The 18230-nt window shown below is 48.7% G+C and overlaps 2 protein-coding genes across 2 annotated transcripts; both read right to left on the bottom strand.

The window, feature by feature from the left end:
- Positions 1–323: 323 nt before the first annotated feature.
- Positions 324–2781, bottom strand: LOC149276644 (protein huluwa-like). The gene is made up of 3 exons (XM_089503421.1): positions 2137–2781; positions 664–880; positions 324–484 (listed from the first exon to the last, which is right to left on the bottom strand). Exons 1-3 carry the CDS (start codon positions 2779–2781, stop codon positions 324–326), a joined length of 1023 nt encoding a protein of 340 aa, XP_089359547.1.
- A 6231-nt stretch (positions 2782–9012) lies between these two features.
- On the bottom strand, positions 9013–13961 carry LOC149276645 (dnaJ homolog subfamily B member 5-like). The gene is made up of 3 exons (XM_089503399.1): positions 13751–13961; positions 12121–12722; positions 9013–9246 (listed from the first exon to the last, which is right to left on the bottom strand). The coding sequence occupies exons 1-3, from the start codon at positions 13959–13961 to the stop codon at positions 9013–9015; spliced, it is 1047 nt and encodes a 348-aa protein (XP_089359525.1).
- Positions 13962–18230: the final 4269 nt, after the last annotated feature.

An 18230-nucleotide genomic window follows, 5' to 3' on the forward strand; every position in this document is an offset into this window, starting at 1 on the left:
GTGGGGAGCTTCACGGAAACGCATCGGATGTCTCCATGGGTGGAAGGCAGCCCTGCAGTTGCGTGTTGGGGTATAGGGGGTGCAGATGGTGTAGGGGGAGGGGGGAAGATACTGCAGGGTGCTATGTGAATGGGGTAGGTGTCAGGAAGCGAGGGGTGGGTGAGGACGTGCAGAGGGCTGGAGGGTTTCTCTGGGCTGGGGTGCGAGGTAGGCCGGGATGAGCGTGCTCAGTGTGCATATCGTAGGGTGGTGGCGCTGCTCGATTGCGTATTGCGCAGAAGGGCTTCCAAAGGCACGTTTGTGGCAAGTCCTTCTCCTAAGAGTCAGACCCAGTACTGCTTGCTGCACAGAACCGGGAGGTGGTGGTTCTGCCGGGTCCGGAGCCGGTTCCTGCGCAGGTAGCATGGGTCGTAATGATCCCACTCCATTCCGGAGACCCAGGAGCAGGTGTCGCTGTCAGAGGACAAGATGTGCACGGAGACCCCTGCAAGAAAGGAGGACAAATAGCGCCATCAGATGGACCGGGCCGGGTTCATTGGTTCTGTTAACTCTTTGATGCTCAGAGAACCATCACACACATACTACGGCCAGTCTGACCCGCGGAGTCCGCGTAACACAACAACACAGGGGCTGGTGGTCTTCCCGAGCGCCGCAGAGACTCACCTGCACTGACCCCAAAGTCACTGTCCAGGCCTGGACCCGGCAGGTAGCCGCTGGCCGAGAGGTAGCCGCTGGCCGAGAGGTGGCCCAGCGAGTCCTCCCGGTGAACGGTGCCGGGACGGTCAAAGTTTATGGAGCCCAGAGGGGTAAACGGAGCCGAACCCAGGCGGGATTTCCTCTGAGTGCTCGTTTTGTTGGAAAATGTCACCTTCGGAGTCACCTGCCAAAAAAGTCACAAAAAGTCACACTTTGCCACTGCGTATGCGGCCGACACTTGGTTAGTATAGCTCTGCCCGTCCGGCACAAAATGTAACACTTCTGTAATGACCTCCTCCATATCACAGGGAGTATCATTCCCGACCCCCAGTGCCCAATACTGAGTGGGCCAAATAAATAAAACAAAAGATTTAAAAAAAAAAAAAAAAAAAAAAAAAAAAAAATCAAAAAAAAATAATCACTATTTTACCCACATTTCAAACTTATTGTTTTGTTTGAATTGTTATTAAACATTTTATTTTAACCCCATACATAACCAGCAGTTTCCTTTCCTTGTTCAACGAACCCCACAATGGGATTATAAATAAAACAGATGCTGGGGCAAATGGGGTTCTTATTGCCGTAGCAACCAGCAGAGCGATGCAGTCACCAGGAAAATAAACCTCTCAGTGTCCCAAACAGTGAAAGCTCCGTGAAATCTCATCCACAATGAGGGTAACTTAGAAAAAGGCAGCAAAGAAAGTAATAAATAGCAATCACCATGGAAACTAATTTGAAACCTCATTCTAATTAGTCTGCTGTTAAAAGCGCAGTGTGATCCCTGCTTGGTCACAGGTGACTCAAAAATGAATGAAGTTAGCTAACCTTTGCTCAAGCAGAGATTTCCAGAGGTTCTGAATGCTTTCAGCCCGACACCCCCGGCATTACGTGATCACATAGAACCCTAGAACCGCCCGGCAGGTCCGACCCATTTGGGCCCTCAGTTTCTCCTGCTGTAACGACTCAAATCTTAATCAGTCGTTGGTCTCGTCTTAGATTCAGGAGCCGTATGTCTATGCCATGCGTGTTTAATACCCTCACTGTATTACCCTCTACCACCTCTGCTGGGAGGCTGTTCCAATTATCTACCACTCTCAAAACTCAAGTAAAAGTCTCTCCTCTTCCTACCCCAGCAGTGATCGGCAGACGTTTGCTTCGTTATATTTACATACAAACTCCTCATCCCAACTCGTAAACATAATAAAAGCACGTTGAAAACACATTATTTAGCTATTTACATAGCGCCGTCACTGTCCGTAGCGCTGTACAAAGGGTAGACAGGACGCAACAAGTAACGCATCACATAACAATTCGACTTACAGAAACGAGAGGCGAGGAGGGCCCTGCGCACAGAAGCTTACAATCCAGAACCTGTATACCGGCAGCAGGAAGGGGTAACTGTAAAAAGGTACCCCCAAACAGTGCACGCGAGGTACTTACTGGGGGGGCGGCAGCGGCTTCCGGGCTGTTGGGGGGCACGGCGTTCTGCCGGGTCTCCAGCTCGCTGTAAGTGCCGTGCGAGCCGCCTCTCCCTCCATCGCCGGCCGCCCGGTCCCAGCCCGGGAGCTTCTCCTGGGATCTGAGGCGGCAGCTCCGGTGGGTGGCGGAGCAGCACGGCGCGGAGGTCATGCGCGGGGCCCCAGCGGAGCACGACTCCCAGTCGCTCGTCAGGAAGCTCAGCTTGTGGTCTCGGAAGCCCGATCTGTCCGGGGCCCCTCGACACGATTCCCCCAGAGCCAGCGTAGCCTCCAAGCCGTGGCTGAAGCTGGCCGTCGGCCGGCGGCGGTCACAGAGCGGCTTGTTGGAGTCCAGCCTGGCGCGTCCGTTCTGATCCACCAGAACGCAGGGGTACTTGGACCTCGGCGGCCCCCTCCGCTTCGCCTTTTTCTTGGCGGGGAAGACCGGAGAGCGATGGATAAGCAGGAAGCAATTGAGTAAAAAGAGCAGAACCACGCAGGGGACGAGGATCACGACGAGGAGGGCCAGAGACGGCTGGGGCCACAGCTTCTCCTCCGCCGAGGGCTCCACGTGGGGGGCGAGCGTCCCCCCATCGAAGGAAAGGTTAGAGGGAGCCGCGGTCACCATTGCGATTACGGGGCTGCTGGGGTATTTGGAAAAGATTAAAGGGGGAGGGGTATCCGGATCAGTTGTAATACTTGGAAACAGGAAGATTGTAGGGGGAACGGGGTCACCCACACCCTCGAAACGCGGCTTTGTGTGCGAGGTCAGCCGCTAAGGGCGCGTAAGATGCCCCCAACCCTGACCCGGTCCCAGTCACAGGGGCAGATTGTACCCAGCTGCACTGCATACCCCTCCAGCACCCGTAGGGTTAAGGGACAAATGTGGGCCACATTCAGCACCTCTATGCAGGTCAGGATTTCTGGCGCATGCCAAAGGATGGCCCACTGGGGGGGGGGGGGGGGTGTGGTTGGCGTTAACCCTGTAAATGCCAGCAAGCGTTGCGGTTGGAATGAATTACATGTGGCAATAAAAGAGTTAATGTAACATTTTGGAGCAAAGGAAGTCACACCCTAATTAACCCATTCAGGGGCGGGGGAAAAAATCCGACTTTATATTCCCAAGTAACTTGGCCAAATCCACAAAGCAAAACGTGAAACCTCGACAGAAACCTCTAATCCGCGATTTCCTGGGGGTGAAAGGAGGAAATATTGCCACTAAAACTTGGCTTTGATTGTTGGGCTGCAGCCAGCCGGCCCCCTGTATAATGTATAGATAAATCAGCGAGCCGGCCCCTGTATAATGTATAGATAAATCAGTGACCCGCCCCTGTATAATGTATAGATAAATCAGTGACCCGCCCCTGTATAATGTATAGATAAATCAGTGACCGGCCCCTGTATAATGTATAGATAAATCAGTGACCGGCCCCCTGTATTATGTATAGATAAATCAGTGACCGGCCCCCTGTATAATGTATAGATAAATCAGTGACCGGCCCCTGTATAATGTATAGATAAATCAGTGACCGGCCCCCTGTATAATGTATAGATAAATCAGTGACCGGCCCCTGTATAATGTATAGATAAATCAGTGACCGGCCCCCTGTATTATGTATAGATAAATCAGTGAGCCGGCCCCGATTGCTCGGCGAGGCATTTTTAAAATGAGGCTGTTTCTATACACATTATCGGGGCTTTTAGGGCAGTAGAACCCTTCAATCCCTTTATACCCAGCAAACATTCTGACCTCCTAGAAAAGAGGGGCATCAGGGGAGGAATTAGAGTCATGGGTAACAGGGGCACAAATATTACTGCATATAGTAATATAACCCCCAGCGCTGTATACAGTAATAACCCCCAGCGCTGTATACAGTAATATAACCCCCAGCGCTGTATACAGTAATATAACCCCCCCAGCGCTGTATACAGTAATATAACCCCCCAGCGCTGTATACAGTAATATAACCCCCAGCGCTGTATACAGTAATATAACCCCCAGCGCTGTATACAGTAATATAACCCCCCAGGCGCTGTATACAGTAATATAACCCCCAGCGCTGTATACAGTAATAACCCCCAGCACTGTATACAGTAATATAACCCCCAGCGCTGTAAACAGTAATATAACCCCCAGCGCTGTATACAGTAATATAACCCCCCAGCGCTGTAAACAGTAATATAACCCCCAGCGCTGTATACAGTAATATAACCCCCCCAGTGCTGTATACAGTAATATAACCCCCAGCGCTGTATACAGTAATATAACCCCCCAGCGCTGTATACAGTAATATAACCCCCAGCGCTGTATACAGTAATATAACCCCCCAGCGCTGTATACAGTAATATAACCCCCAGCGCTGTATACAGTAATATAGCCCCCAGCGCTGTATACAGTAATATAACCCCCCAGCGCTGTATACAGTAATATAACCTCCCAGCGCTGTATACAGTAATATAACCCCCCAGCGCTGTATACAGTAATATAACCTCCCAGCGCTGTATACAGTAATATATCCCCCAGCACTGTATACAGTAATATAACCTCCCAGCGCTGTATACAGTAATATAACCCCCCAGCACTGTATACAGTAATATAACCCCCCAGCACTGTATACAGTAATATAACCTCCCAGCGCTGTATACAGTAATATACCCCAGCACTGTATACAGTAATATAACCCCCCAGCGCTGTATACAGTAATATAACCCCCCCAGCGCTGTATACAGTAATATAACCCCCCAGCGCTGTATACAGTAATATAACCCCCAGCGCTGTATACAGTAATATAACCCCCCAGCGCTGTATACAGTAATATAACCCCCAGCGCTGTATACAGTAATATAACCCCCCAGCGCTGTATACAGTAATATCGCTCGGTGACAAAAATCTTTTTTTTTTTTTAACTCCCTTTATCTGCAGACCTGGAGCCGCCGTTGCTGTCAGTCATGTGATATTTTGGGTAACTCATTGGTCACAGTGTCAGGGACGGTGATTTAGACTGAGACATTCTATTGTTCCCCACAGGCAGTATGATAAGGAGTTGGGGGGTTTAGTAGATCGGGGATCAGATATTAAGATTAAGATAATATTATGGGGGGAAAAAAAAACTACAATTGGTTTAAAACACTGCAAGTTTTTTGAGAATTGTATTTTCAACCTAATACAAGGAATAAAAGGTCTGGTGGGAGATGACGCTCTGTAGCGCGGGAGAGGGTGGGATACAGAGATTTGGGTGATCAGGACACGGGGGAGATTTACAGAAAGGTCTCCCTGCAACAGGGGCATACCTAGAGTATTTGGCGGGGGTACAACATAAATGTCACTATATCACTATATACTGAGGCACGCATTGACGGTGGTGCAGCATAACACCTATCACTATACATTGAGCCAGACATTGACAATAATGCAGCATAACACCTATCACTATATACTACGCCAAACATTGATGCGGTATAGGCCTAACACTTCAGTGACTTGCTTAGTATATAGCAGGGTTGCACCAAAATGAAAATTCTGGACCAAAATGGAAAATTCTGCATTCACTTGGTTGAAACCAAAAGTGACCCCCCCCACACCTTTAAAAACAAAAACACTTTCATTAAATTTAAGTAGCAATCGACAAAAAAAAATCAACAATATATTTATATATATTTATATGATTGTTAACAGCAATCACAATCCTATCATACCCAGGCATACCCAGCATGCACTGGCTGACTTAGCATGATAGTAGTATGATTGCTATTAGCAATTATATATATATATATATAATTATTTCATTTTTCTGTCCAATTTTGGTGTGTTACTTTTAATAAAAGTGTGGTTGGACCAAAATTGGACAAAAAAATCAACAACAAAATCAACCAAACTACAGCATAACACCCATCACTCTCACACACTTCCCAATCCACTCTCACTGAATGTTTTCTTACCTTTCCTCTGTCACTTTTCCTCCTCCTCTTCGTTCTTCCTCTTGGCTCTTCTTCTTCTTCTGTGTGTTTGGGGTTAATTTGGGGGCAGTTATGGTTAATGGGGTGTTAAGGGTTAATTTTAGGGGGCAGTGATGGTTGATGGGGTGTTAAGGGTTAATTTTAGGGGCAGTCATGGTTGATGGGGTGTTTAGGGTTAATTTAATGGTGAGGGTTAATTTAATAAAGTTAGCTTAAGGTGCAGTTGCAGGTAAAGGGGAATGTAAATCCTGGGGGCAGTGATTATTAATGTATTATTTATAACAGTATGGTGACATTCTCTGACTGATTCGAATCCCAATGAAGGCAGAGAGTCGTTCAAAGATCCGGATCTTACAATCATCCGGATCTTACAATGATCCGGATCTTACAGTGATCCGGATCTTACAGTGATCCGGATCACTGTAAGATTCGGATCCCTGTAAGATCCGAATCTTTGAACGACTCTCTGCCTTTATTGACATCACTGGAGGCAGGGGGGAGGATTCATAATGAAAGGGGCGGGGCCAATCGTTAGTGTGCCTGCATGGAGTTACTGGAAAACAGTAACTCCGTGCAGGCACACTGAGTGATCCGAAGATCCGGATCATGAATCGGATCATTTCAGTGAACGAATCGAAATGATCCGATTCACTTTAATGATCCGAATTTCCCATCACTAGTGTTAGCGGGATGCGCTGCTTGCCGGGACTTTTTAAAGAGGGTGGAAGAAGCGCGCCGCCCCCGCTCGCCCCTTCAGCTCTATCTATGGCCGCCTGCTGGGAGTCAGAGACGATGAAGAGGCCGTCATCCTGCCTGCACGTCCCTCTATTATTTTACATAATAGGAGCCCCCGGGCCACTAAGCAGCCTTCCAGGATACAAATAGTTAACATGTAAAGGGTTAAGGGCTTTTAAGTCCTTGAGGTAAACGCGCAGAGCCAAGAGCCGGGGTCAGAACTATAAACGGTGAGGGTCTGCTCCATAGTTTCAGGGTTTTTACCCCAGTCGCAGGGTGAATGGGGCAGATTCTCAGGGTCTCGGGGTGAATGGGGCAGATTCTCAGGGTGTTGGGGTGATTGGGACAGATCCTCGGGGTGAATGGGGCAGATTCTCAGGGTCTCGGGGTGATTGGGGCAGATCCTCGGGGTGAATGGGGCAGATTCTCAGGGTCTCGGGGTGAATGGGACAGATTCTTAGGGTGTCGGGGTGAATGGGGCAGATTCTCAGGGTCTCGGGGTGAATGGGGCAGATTCTTAGGGTGTCGGGGTGAATGGGGCAGATTCTCAGGGTTTCGGGGTGAATGGGACAGATTCTTAGGGTGTTGGGGTGAATGGGGCAGATCCTCGGGGTGATTGGGGCAGATTCTCAGGGTCTCGGCGTGATTGGGGCAGATCCTCGGGGTGAATAGGGCAGATTCTTCGGGTCACACAGCCTGGAGCCGACTCCTTCATATTCTCTAATTTAATGACATCCGAGCAACCCGATTGGTGCTTTTCTCCCTGCTTCATCACAGCTGCAATCCCTGCTTGAATACAGGTGACTCCCTTCAGCATATCTTAACCTCCTGACGAGTGATGGTTTCCTTAGTGACCGTTATGAAACATTTACGGATCTAAACGGAACGTTTCCGGTTTCTTTACATTTGAAATAGAACCCAATCTTCAGCAAAAAGGAACGATCCTATCACAGATTATCGTAAATCTTACCCCTGCCCCCATTATCATTCATTTTAAATTAAATATTTAGGTAAAATCCCCCATTAACCCTTGTTGTGCTGTACGCGGGAGCCACCATCACAGTTTAAATCTCCCCCTCGCCCAGAGATATTTGTGATAATAGCGTTACTAGAGGGTCATGCGACATCCGCTAAAACAACGCGGGGAGAGGACAGGAAGCAGCTTCCAACTTCCTGCTTGGGCTGACGCGGGGAGAGAACAGGAAGCGGCTTCCAGCTTCCTGCTTGGGCTGAAGCGGGGAGAGAACAGGAAGCAGCTTCCAACTTCCTGCTTGGGCTGACGCAAGGAAGAAAACAGGAACAGGAAGTGGCTTATAACTTCCTGCTTGGGCTGATGGGAGGATCCTGATGCCGCCTGCTGGAGGGATCATGGGTAATGGAGGGGAATTTGCATTATGCCCCCTCAATGTACTATTGATGTGCCCCAGGAACATTAACTCTTTCCGTTGACATGCGCAGAAAACACACACACTCTTACGTAAAACAGGAGGCGATAATATATCCAGGATCCTAAAGTTTTATTTCTGTTTAGTGTAGAAATGTTAAAATTTGCCGGTCGGTTTTAAATTATATTTACAAATTTGTTTTTTATTTTCTTTTATTTTTAAAAAAAACGTTCCTTGAAAAGTCATTTACAACAAAAAGTTCCTGTCTTTTGAAGCTACGGTTAAAAACGGAGACAGCCCACCGAGGGCCGAAGGCGTGTGCAAATCAAAGCGGCCACAGCCCCCCCCCCACGACTGGCACTCAAGGGGTTAAAAAAGTGCCCGGAGGGGCGCGTCTTACAAACGTTAAACACCTGAAAAAAGTTCATTTATCTATATATATATATTTACTATAAATTAAAAGACTAAAAAGATGTCCGGTTTTAACCCCTGCACCGCCGGTACAGCCTAAAAACACATGGAGGTTCTAGAAGGGAGACGCGACGGGCCAACACAAAGGTTCCGTGTCCCCTTTGTCGCCATTATCGTGGCGGTGACCTGAACACGCAAGGATGGGGCACAGGCCGTGGGAGCGGCCCCTGTGTACTTGGGCTTGGGTGACCTCTGCATAGAATGCACGTGGAGCGAGGAGACGACGGATTGGGGTAGAAGTCGTGGAGTCTTGGCACAGGTTTGTGACGTATTGCTTGGCCTCTGGCGCCCCCAGCTGTCCATGGAGGGTACTACGAGCAGGGGAGGTGCTGTTTGAGGAGTTCGCGAGTCGGTTGGGGTATTCTGTCCGGGAACCGTACTTGAAACTCCACAATTAGGTCGCCCCGCTGATTAGGCACTTTGGGGAAGGGTAGCCCCTCGCCCCGCAATCTCTTCACGGTGCCCGGCTTGATGACATCGCTACAGGGCAGCGGGATGACGCGGCCGTCGATGGTGGGAATGTTCACAGTGCAGCCGCACAAGGCCTGGGAAGAGAGAGACGACACGTTACAGCCTCTCATAACGACAACTCTGAGCCGAACACGCGCCGTGTACACACATAAAAAAAACCCCGGCAGATCGGCCCCATTCGGCCCCCTGCAGCCTGCCCAATTTTCCTGCTTTCTGTAGAGAATCAAACCTTAATCGGTCATTGGTCTCGTCTTAGATTCAGGAGCCGTATGTCTATCCCATGCATGCTTAATCCCCTCACTGTATTGCCCTCTACCACTTCTGCTGGGAGGCTGTACCACTTATCTAAGATTTTCTCAGTAAAGTAAAGCTAGAGATATTTGGGTGACATTTTCAATACAATAAAAACAGAAACGTCCATTTACAAATCTGTATTGTAATAACGTGGCATTGACTTATTTCTCTATAATTGATGCAAAAAAGAAGCACAGCATTCACATCCGCCATAACGAGGCAAAGTGGTTTTATCACCATGGCAACTAATGGAATGGTCCAATCAGCAAGAACACGCTACAGCAATAAGAGCACTTTTTGCACTAGAATTACTGTTTTGATCCATAATTTCTGATCTGTTTGTAAAATTCCCAATAATTCTGACCCGGTATTTGTCTGTTTTAATGTATAAACAACAAAAAGATTTCTTTGGGGTGGATTAGAACCTTTTGGCTCATCTAGTAAACTCCAGGATGTAAAATGAGTCGCATTATAAAATTTGGGATTTTTTTTTCATGGTTTTTTTTTTGGAAATCAGGTTAAAATCACTGTGTTTGGGGCAGACCCCGGGTCCCCTCCAGGATTACCCCCCCAGGTGAATAAAAGAGAAATTTCTGGAGTTTTCCGTCCGGACTATTCCTGGAAGTGATCCGAGCAGCTAATTCAGGCACTCAGCGCCTTTCTAACCCCTGGGAAACACTCACTGGCACACGGAGCGCATGCGCGTCCCATGCTTTATCTTTAACCCCCTGAGTGCCGGTAATGCCCCTCGACCTTGATTCACCAGCAGGCATTCGGAAGAAAAAATATATATATATTCCAGCCCCTTTCTGATACCGGGAAAAAAACAAAACCTTGAAGTTTAGAGAGTTCATTAAATATTAAATATTCTTCTCCATGTTTAAAAGAAGCAATGAATTCAACATGAGCCATTGCATACTTGCCAACAGTCCTGGATGTCACAGGACAGTCCTGATTTATTGTCCCTAGTATTGTTTGTTGATTTTACTAGGAATAATATGGGGTCTCTCTAGTCCTCCGGGGCCCCATGCTCTGTCTCGTGGGAGCAGCGTTTAGACACGCCCACTCCCCGCCCCATTTCCCCACCTACCTGGTGCTATTCCCGCCTGTAATTGTGGCAAGCCCTGCCCCCTCGCTAAGCCACTTTCCCAGAGGTGCGCCCATCCGCGGCAAGGGTTTCCACTGACTTCAGTGGAAGCCTTTTTGGCTGCTTACTGGCTGCTTCAAACAGCCAATCAGCAGTAAGAATCGTTCGACCACAGAGGAGGCATGGAGCTGCAGCTTCTCCTGAAGTCCCCCCCCAGTTAAAGAATGCAGGTTAAGGTACTCAAAGTTCTTTAATATGCAATCCTTTTTGTCAAGGCTGTCAAAGAGACAGAAAACTGTTTAATGGGGAGGAATAATCATGCAGACCCTGTGGACAGGAAGTTAAAATGGCTGAGACAGAAAACTGTTTAATGGGGAGGAATAATCATGCAGACCCTGTGGACAGGAAGTTAAAATGGCTGCTCCCGCAGTAAACACCATACACGGACACACGTAACGTATAGAACTGTAATGCACGATGCGGTTATTTCCATTCCTGGCCATCGCGCTCCATAAACAGCCTTTAACCCTTTCATTGGCGTCTCAATCCTATCACCCTCAGCTTTCTGCTCTCTGCAGGCAGTGCTGCTCTGGGTTTTTTTTTTTAAATTTATTTATTTTTTTTATTAGAAGCCGTGCCTATGGGCCCCGCGTGTCGCCGTGTGCGCCCCCCCCCTCCAACGCGTGATTCTCTGCAGCTCGGGATAAAAATACCCCCAGCTTTAAATAGCTCCGATGGAAATTCTCTCCGAATCTACCAGGTGGAAGCGAGGAAAGGTCATCACGGAGAACGAGGCAGCGGAAAGCAGCGCGGACGGGACGAAGATTATCAGGAATACTCCTCATAATAAATATCTTGTGACCGCAGGGAACGGGGGTCCGGGCTGCGTAACGGAGTCCCGCACAGTTACCGTATCAAAGCCCTGAATGCCCACCATGGAAACAAAGTATCCCACCCAAAATAAACCCCCCCGCCCCCGAGTTCTGACTCCAGCTAGCATTTAACCTCTTTTCCCCCATCATCCTCCAATCTCGGTCTACGTGAATGCTCCTGCTTGCACACAGGTGGTGCCACTGTTTGAATGGGGTGAGGTTGGTGGGCAGGCTGTGTATGAAGCGGACATGCAGCCACCACCCCTAGGCGACGTATCACGGGATCACTCGCTAACTGAGAAGAGACCGCGGCTGCTTCAACCGAGGACTCTAGGAGGGGAGGGGGGGCGTTTAACTCCACCACACGGGGGGTCCGGGCGCCCGGTAACGGCCACTAATCCACCCTCTGAAAGCTATAAGTGTCCAAGCACGGGGGCCAGGAGACGGATCAAGAAAGCCCACCGGAGCGTCCGAGGAAAGCAGCGAGAAGAGGCCAAACCGTCAGCTTCCTCGACACGTCAGGAGGACAAGCAGTTTATCAGTAACTACGTATTGGTACGGAATTGGGCAGGATCCGTATGATAAAAAAGGTTCCGGTCTGGGAGAAATGCTCTCTTGGACCCACTCATCCCGACCCCTGCATGATCATTCTAAGTTGGAGACATCCAGCAAAGCTCAGCGAGTGCTGCACTCACCTCTTTGAGTGCGATCTTGGCGGTGTAGATCACGTTGGAGCCGTCCCTCTTGAAGTGGGCGTGAGGTTTATCCTTCAGCAGAAACACGATGTCTGCCGGGATGTTGTCGGACGTGGCGTCGCCCTCCTTGGGGAAGGTGATCTTGGTCCCTTCCTTCCAGCCTCTCTTAATGACCACGTTGAGGATCTTGTCCTCGGTTCTCAGCGACCTTCCGTCCGGGTTGAGCCTCCGCCGCGTGATCTTCATGCGCTTGGTGCAGCCGTGGAAGATCTCCTCCAGGGAGACCTTCAGCTCGTGCACCACGGGGGGGTCCTGCACCTTCCGGCGGGAGTGGAGCTGATCGCCGTGCCGCCGGTGAAGCCCGTTCACGCCGTTGAAGCCAAAACGTCCAAAGCCCCCGAAGGGGTCGCCGTCGTCGTCGTCGATGTCCATGTCTTCGTGGTCGAAGCCGTTGTGCGTCCGGGAGCGGTTGGAGCCGAAGAAGATGTCGAAGGGGTTCGAACCGCCGAAGAACGACGCGAACGTGGCGTGGGGGTCTCCGTGGAACGTGTAATGGAAGGAGCTCCCGGTGTTACCAGACGACCCTCCACCTGTCTTCAGACCTGCGGGAAGACAGACGCATCGGGTTAAAATAGCACATTCACGCGGTAATTAGAATTTAACCCTTTACCCTTCTAGTAGCTTGCCATAGTTAGAGACAGTTGCTGGTTCCATTTTTACTTTAATAAAAGAGTGGTAGATAAGCAGAGCAGCCTCCCAGCAGAGGTGGTAGAGGGTAATACAGTGAGGGGATTAAACACGCATGGGATAGACATACGGCTCCTGAATCTAAGACGAGACCAACGACTGATTAAGGTTTGAGTCGTTACAGCAGGAGAAACGAGCGACTAGGCGGGGGCAGCTAGTGGAGAACGCTGCGGCGTGCATGCGCCATGTGAGTCTGAGATGGGCCCCGGGCCCCGCGTTTCCCAGAGAGGCAATTGCTGGTTTAGCTGAATGAAAGGAAGAGGCAAACAATGGGATTTAAGTTAAATTGTTGCTGCCGCTTTAAATGGAAATGCAAACGTGTCTCTCCCGCAGCTCGGAACGTTCCAGAACCCGAGGGTATAGAACGTTCTCTCCTGCGCCTGGATCCTGGCTCGGCGCCCCTTTCAGAATAAACAGAGCCGCCGTTTTGTACAAATACAGTCCGGTTTAGAGGAGCCCCGGAGGATATTAATAACCCCGAGAGCAGAACGAGCAAGTTCCTTCTGGGTCACGAACAAAAAGGGCCAATGGGAGTGGCTTACGTTACATCACAGGATTATAAACGGAATTTCCCCCTTTTCTATTGATCTTAAAAGTAACGATTTTAGTTTGTTAGATTCCAAATCTATAGCGCTAGGGACCCAAAATATCTCATCTCTGCGATGTCGCGCATGTACCCGGCCGTACGAATGGATGTCGCCACCAACAGCCCACCCTGGAAATTAGTCTAAATTTAGCATTCTCCCCTCGTGGAAATAAACGAGATTCCGCCATCGGAGGTCGATAACGCGCAGGTTCTGACAGCTTTCACAGTCGTCGGGGGTTACCGCGAGATTTCCGCTGTAACCCAAGAGCGTTTATTAACCCCCCCGGCTCTCCTCACCTTCCTCCCCGTACTGGTCGTACACAGCCCTCTTTTTGGGGTCACTGAGAACGTCGTAGGCCTCGGCGATCTCCTTGAACTTGTCCTCGGCGTTGGCGTCCTTGTTCTTGTCCGGGTGATATTTAAGCGCCATTTTTCGATAGGCCTTCTTGATCTCATCCTCGTTTGCCCCGTTCGGGATGCCCAAGATCTTGTAATAGTCCTTCCCCATTTCCACCGTGTGAGGTTTCTGATCGAGAATCCTCGCCCCTGGGGTGAAAAAGAGAGCTCGTTATTAAGACACAGGCGCACACACACACACGGACACGCACACGCACACGCACACACGCTAACCTTCATTTTATTAGCTATCTTCAATTTAAGCGTAACAAAAAACACAAAATCCTTCTTTTTATGCCAGAAATATATTAAAAAGGCTTTATTTTAGGCCCGCCTCCCCAAACACATTTACAGCTCCTTCGATCATGCGCGATCTTGAGCAATCTTATCCGGAATGCTCGAACAACACGCTGAGACGTCGGGACATACAAACGGGAACGCGGTGCGATGGTCACGGAAACCGTATTTCATTTCATAACAAGTATTAGCCAATCAGGGTGTCATGAAGGGGGGCTTTCGGAGCCGGCCCAAAATAGCCGGGGGGGGGGGGGTTAAGTCACCTTATTGCCATCTGGCTGAGACGCTCATTAACACCTAAACTCCTGCTGCTTTTTACAGAGAGTATCAAGCTGTTGAGTCAGTCCGCGTTTAATAACGCTCGCCCCCTAAGATGGAGTTCCGCGAGGCGCAGCGACCGACATTAAAAAGATATTCACTAAGGGGCGAAACGGCGGGCGAGTAAACAACCGAAAATAACCCCGCAGCCAAGATTCACCAAAGAGTCATCTCTATTCCAGTCCGATTCAACATTTACAAAAGACATGGCCTCGATCGCGCATGATCCCTCAGCGACCCGCAGGCTGGACACATCACGCCATAGAACGTCTCTATAGAGTAACGCAAAGATTCTATGGAAAGCGACAGATCTCAAAATCCATGCAACCCGCATTACAAAGGAGGAGACGTTTTAGAACAAGAGACCATAATCTAAAGCCAGGGGTCAGAGGCTTGAAGGATGTTTTACTTTACCCAGTGGTACAGCCTCCCAGCAGAGGTGGTAGAGGGCAATACAGTGAGGGTATTAAACATGCATGGGATAGACATACGGCTCCTGAATCTAAGACGATACCAGCGACTGATTAAGGTTTGAGTCTTTACAGCAGGAGAAACGGGAGACTAGACGGGGGGCCGGATGGGGCCGACAGGTTGTAGCTTCATGGAGAGACTATGAGTAATACGGAGAGCTTTGCTTGGATTAAAACCACATTTGGGAACATGAAACTACGGAATCCAAGGGGTTAAAGCCTTGGTTGTGAAAACGGATTGTTGTTTTTGCTCTTTTATTAGTTTAGGAAAATATCCGTCGCCTTCGCTGAGCTTCGGGCTGCGAGATGCCCGATTTAGGAGAGGCTCCTGTAAGGAAGATCTATTATTTTTAGAGACGGGTGAGTAAGAGTGAACGACTCCAAAACTCCCCCATGAGATCAGCATTAAATAGTTTCACGGGTGGGTAGGAAGGAGACCTCTCACCAGAGCGCCACGCGTTAACGCGCTGCGTGATCTCGGAGTGGGACTCCACAGCTGGTACGAGAAGATCTGGACCTAACCAAGTCTCATCGACCTACGCCGGCGGGAAAAAGTTAGGGTTCTTTGGGGAACTTTAGGTCCGAATGATTAACGTCGAACGATTTAAGATTCTGTTTATCGATCGCGGCCAATGAATTAGAACACGAAAGGTGATGACTTGGTGGCCGGCTTCCAGAAGACGTTGACTTGGACAACCCCACGATCACAAGACACGGCACGATCACAAGACACGGCATGCAGGACTGAATGAACCCCAGAAGTATACCTACCCCCGAAATGAGCAGATAGGATGCCTAAGGTAATACCCACTCTGAAAAAGGTGGTCCGACGCTTTTCTGCCGCGCCGTCTCCGATAGACTTGATGAAGAAGTCGTTGCCCGCTCTTTGCCTGGGTTCACACTTGAACATGACTTGTGTGCTCCAGGCTTGGCGACTCGGGACGGAAGCTTTTTTTCCTCCGGAGCGGCAGAAGCGGACGTTTCCTCCTAAATCTTACTCCTAGATCTATGGGGGGGGGGGGGGGGGGAGAAAGCAGAGGGGCGAGACAACAAGCAGGCCACGTGAGTCCTCCGCTCACATTCCCATTCCGTCCCCCCCGGTAATGAAGCGCCAGTGACGACGACACACGGACGGGGATGTGACAGCCAGGCCGACCCTTTACACAGACAGCTGAGATGTAACAAAATGAAAGTGATGCGATGGAGGCTACATTCACATAGGCGCCTTCTTCCTCTATGACGCAGGGACTGTCTAAGAGGGTCTTCTGACCTCCAAGTCAAAGTTTTTGTTTGATTTTTGATGAATAAAACCAGGTATGACCTGGAGATCAACCAAGTAGAAGAACGTTCCTCCTGGCTTTCCCTCAACTTCTGCCAGGAGATCCGGCTCGCAGGACGTCTCCTGAACTCGAGAAATTTCCGTATTAAGAGCAAATGTTTCTAATTGTTCTGCACAGGGTAACAAAGAGCGCATGGTTACTGTGTTACTTGGGCTAAAAATTTACTTTTTGAAGTCATAAATTATAATCCATTAACGCGTATCTGAGACTAAAAGGTCTTTTAGGTGGCAAACTCTAAATGTTAAAATAATTTGAACTACGCAAGAACCAAGCATAAAGATTGTAGCCGACTCCTCGCCCAACTTGTGATGCGCTGGTTACATCAAGATCCAGAAAGCATGAAGAATGAAGAATGGAATGAAGGCTGCGCCGGATGTTTGACAGAAAAGAAGCAAAAGCATGAGATTGTTCAATGAGTTTGATAAATAACATGAAATAACCCCCAAAAATGTAAAATTAAAAAAAAGAGGGACACGCAGTGTGATTCTTGCTGCCACGTGAAAACAATACACGAGGAATGGCACAAACGACATGTAATGATATATTATGCAATAAAAAAAAAGAAGAAAACAAGATTCCATAATGTACAGCACTGATACTTTGTCAACAGTTTTTAAACGCAGCATTTTCTGCATAATCAAATATTTCTTTTAAAAAGAATATAAACACCTAGGGTCAGACGGAAATCTACAGAAAGTACAGAGACAATTCCAGCCGCTCTCTGATGTCATGTTCATTCAGGGTTATAAGGACGGGATTAGTAATACGGGGAGAGTATATAATATATAATATGAGGAATATACAGGATATAACGGGTTATAAGGACGGGATTAGTTATACGGGGAGAGTGTATAATATATAATATGAGGAATATACAGGGATATAACGGGTTATAAGGACGGGATTAGTAATACGGGGAGAGTATATAATATATAATATGAGGAATATACAGGATATAACGGGTAATAATGTATTTGTGTGTATATATATATATATATATATATATATATATATATATATATATATATATATGAAGGTATCCCCCCCTCCCCTTTCTCAAAGTCATAATTGGAACTTGGGGGGGCGGGTTGTGGTTCTTCTGGAGGAACCGGATGGATTTGGGTCTTTTTTCAATGCGAATCGCTGTGTTCCGGTGTAGCCATCGCTCTCCTCCACTGGTTTAGTAGTTTAGAATGTTCTGGAATACTTGAGTGGGAGAAGAGATTTCTGGCCCCGACAGGGTTTGGGGGAAATCACTTTCATACCCCGGACTCAGCAGACGGCACACAACAGAGAGGCCACCAGAATAAACGGAAAAGACGAGCTCAGCGGATTGGGGATTTATTGTGTTTGGGGGAAAGCCAACATGCGCGATCGGGTTCAGCACAATTTTTAGACAGAGAAAAATATCAGAGAGCTATCGGGTGCCGGGAGTCGGATGTCACAAGCTGACCTCTGACCTGATGGCCTGCTGTATATTCACATAAAAGTATCATAAAAAGGTGAAAACAGACAACAGCGCGATTATTCGTCCCCCGAACGCTCCCTAAATCCACAAAAATCATTCCTCGTCCCAAAAATTATAACCCCGTGCAAACCACGGAGCGCCTGCGCCTTCTTCTCAGAAATGGTGGTGGTCTTACAGACACGGGGACCCCCTGTGAATAAACCAAGCGGCGTCAAACATCACATTCATGATTCCGACCAATCACGTCTCTCCCTCGTTCTTTTGAGGGTCCGATAGGGTCCGTCTCTTGAAGGGACTGCCAGTCGTTAAATGCAATGGCCGAGGCTACACACAACTCGTTTGACCAAGAGACAGTCACTCTGATACATAAAGAGAGCGCCGGCCACAAGGTGAGACAGCGTTAGCCTCTCGCTCGGCTTCCAGCATTCTGTGTTCTCCTGAAAAGTGAAATGACCAAGAAACGTATGAGAAAGACATGGCCCGGGGCA

This window comes from Sceloporus occidentalis, unplaced genomic scaffold (genome assembly GCF_023333645.1).
Source record: "Sceloporus occidentalis isolate IW3139 unplaced genomic scaffold, rSceOcc1.0.p SCAF_232, whole genome shotgun sequence".
NCBI classification, from domain to species: Eukaryota; Metazoa; Chordata; class Lepidosauria; order Squamata; family Phrynosomatidae; genus Sceloporus; species Sceloporus occidentalis.

Coding starts and splice junctions, on each gene's coding strand:
- LOC149276644 (XM_089503421.1), bottom strand. CDS start 2,781: ATGGTGACCGCGGCTCCCTCTAACCTTTCCTTCGATGGGGGGACGCTC. Junction 881..2,136: donor AAGCCGCTGCCGCCCCCCCA/GTAAGTACCTCG, acceptor CTTTTTTGGCAG/GTGACTCCGAAGGTGACATT. Junction 485..663: donor TGACTTTGGGGTCAGTGCAG/GTGAGTCTCTGC, acceptor CCTTTCTTGCAG/GGGTCTCCGTGCACATCTTG.
- LOC149276645 (XM_089503399.1), bottom strand. CDS start 13,961: ATGGGGAAGGACTATTACAAGATCTTGGGCATCCCGAACGGGGCAAAC. Junction 12,723..13,750: donor CGACCAGTACGGGGAGGAAG/GTGAGGAGAGCC, acceptor GTCTTCCCGCAG/GTCTGAAGACAGGTGGAGGG. Junction 9,247..12,120: donor CCAAGATCGCACTCAAAGAG/GTGAGTGCAGCA, acceptor CTCTCTTCCCAG/GCCTTGTGCGGCTGCACTGT.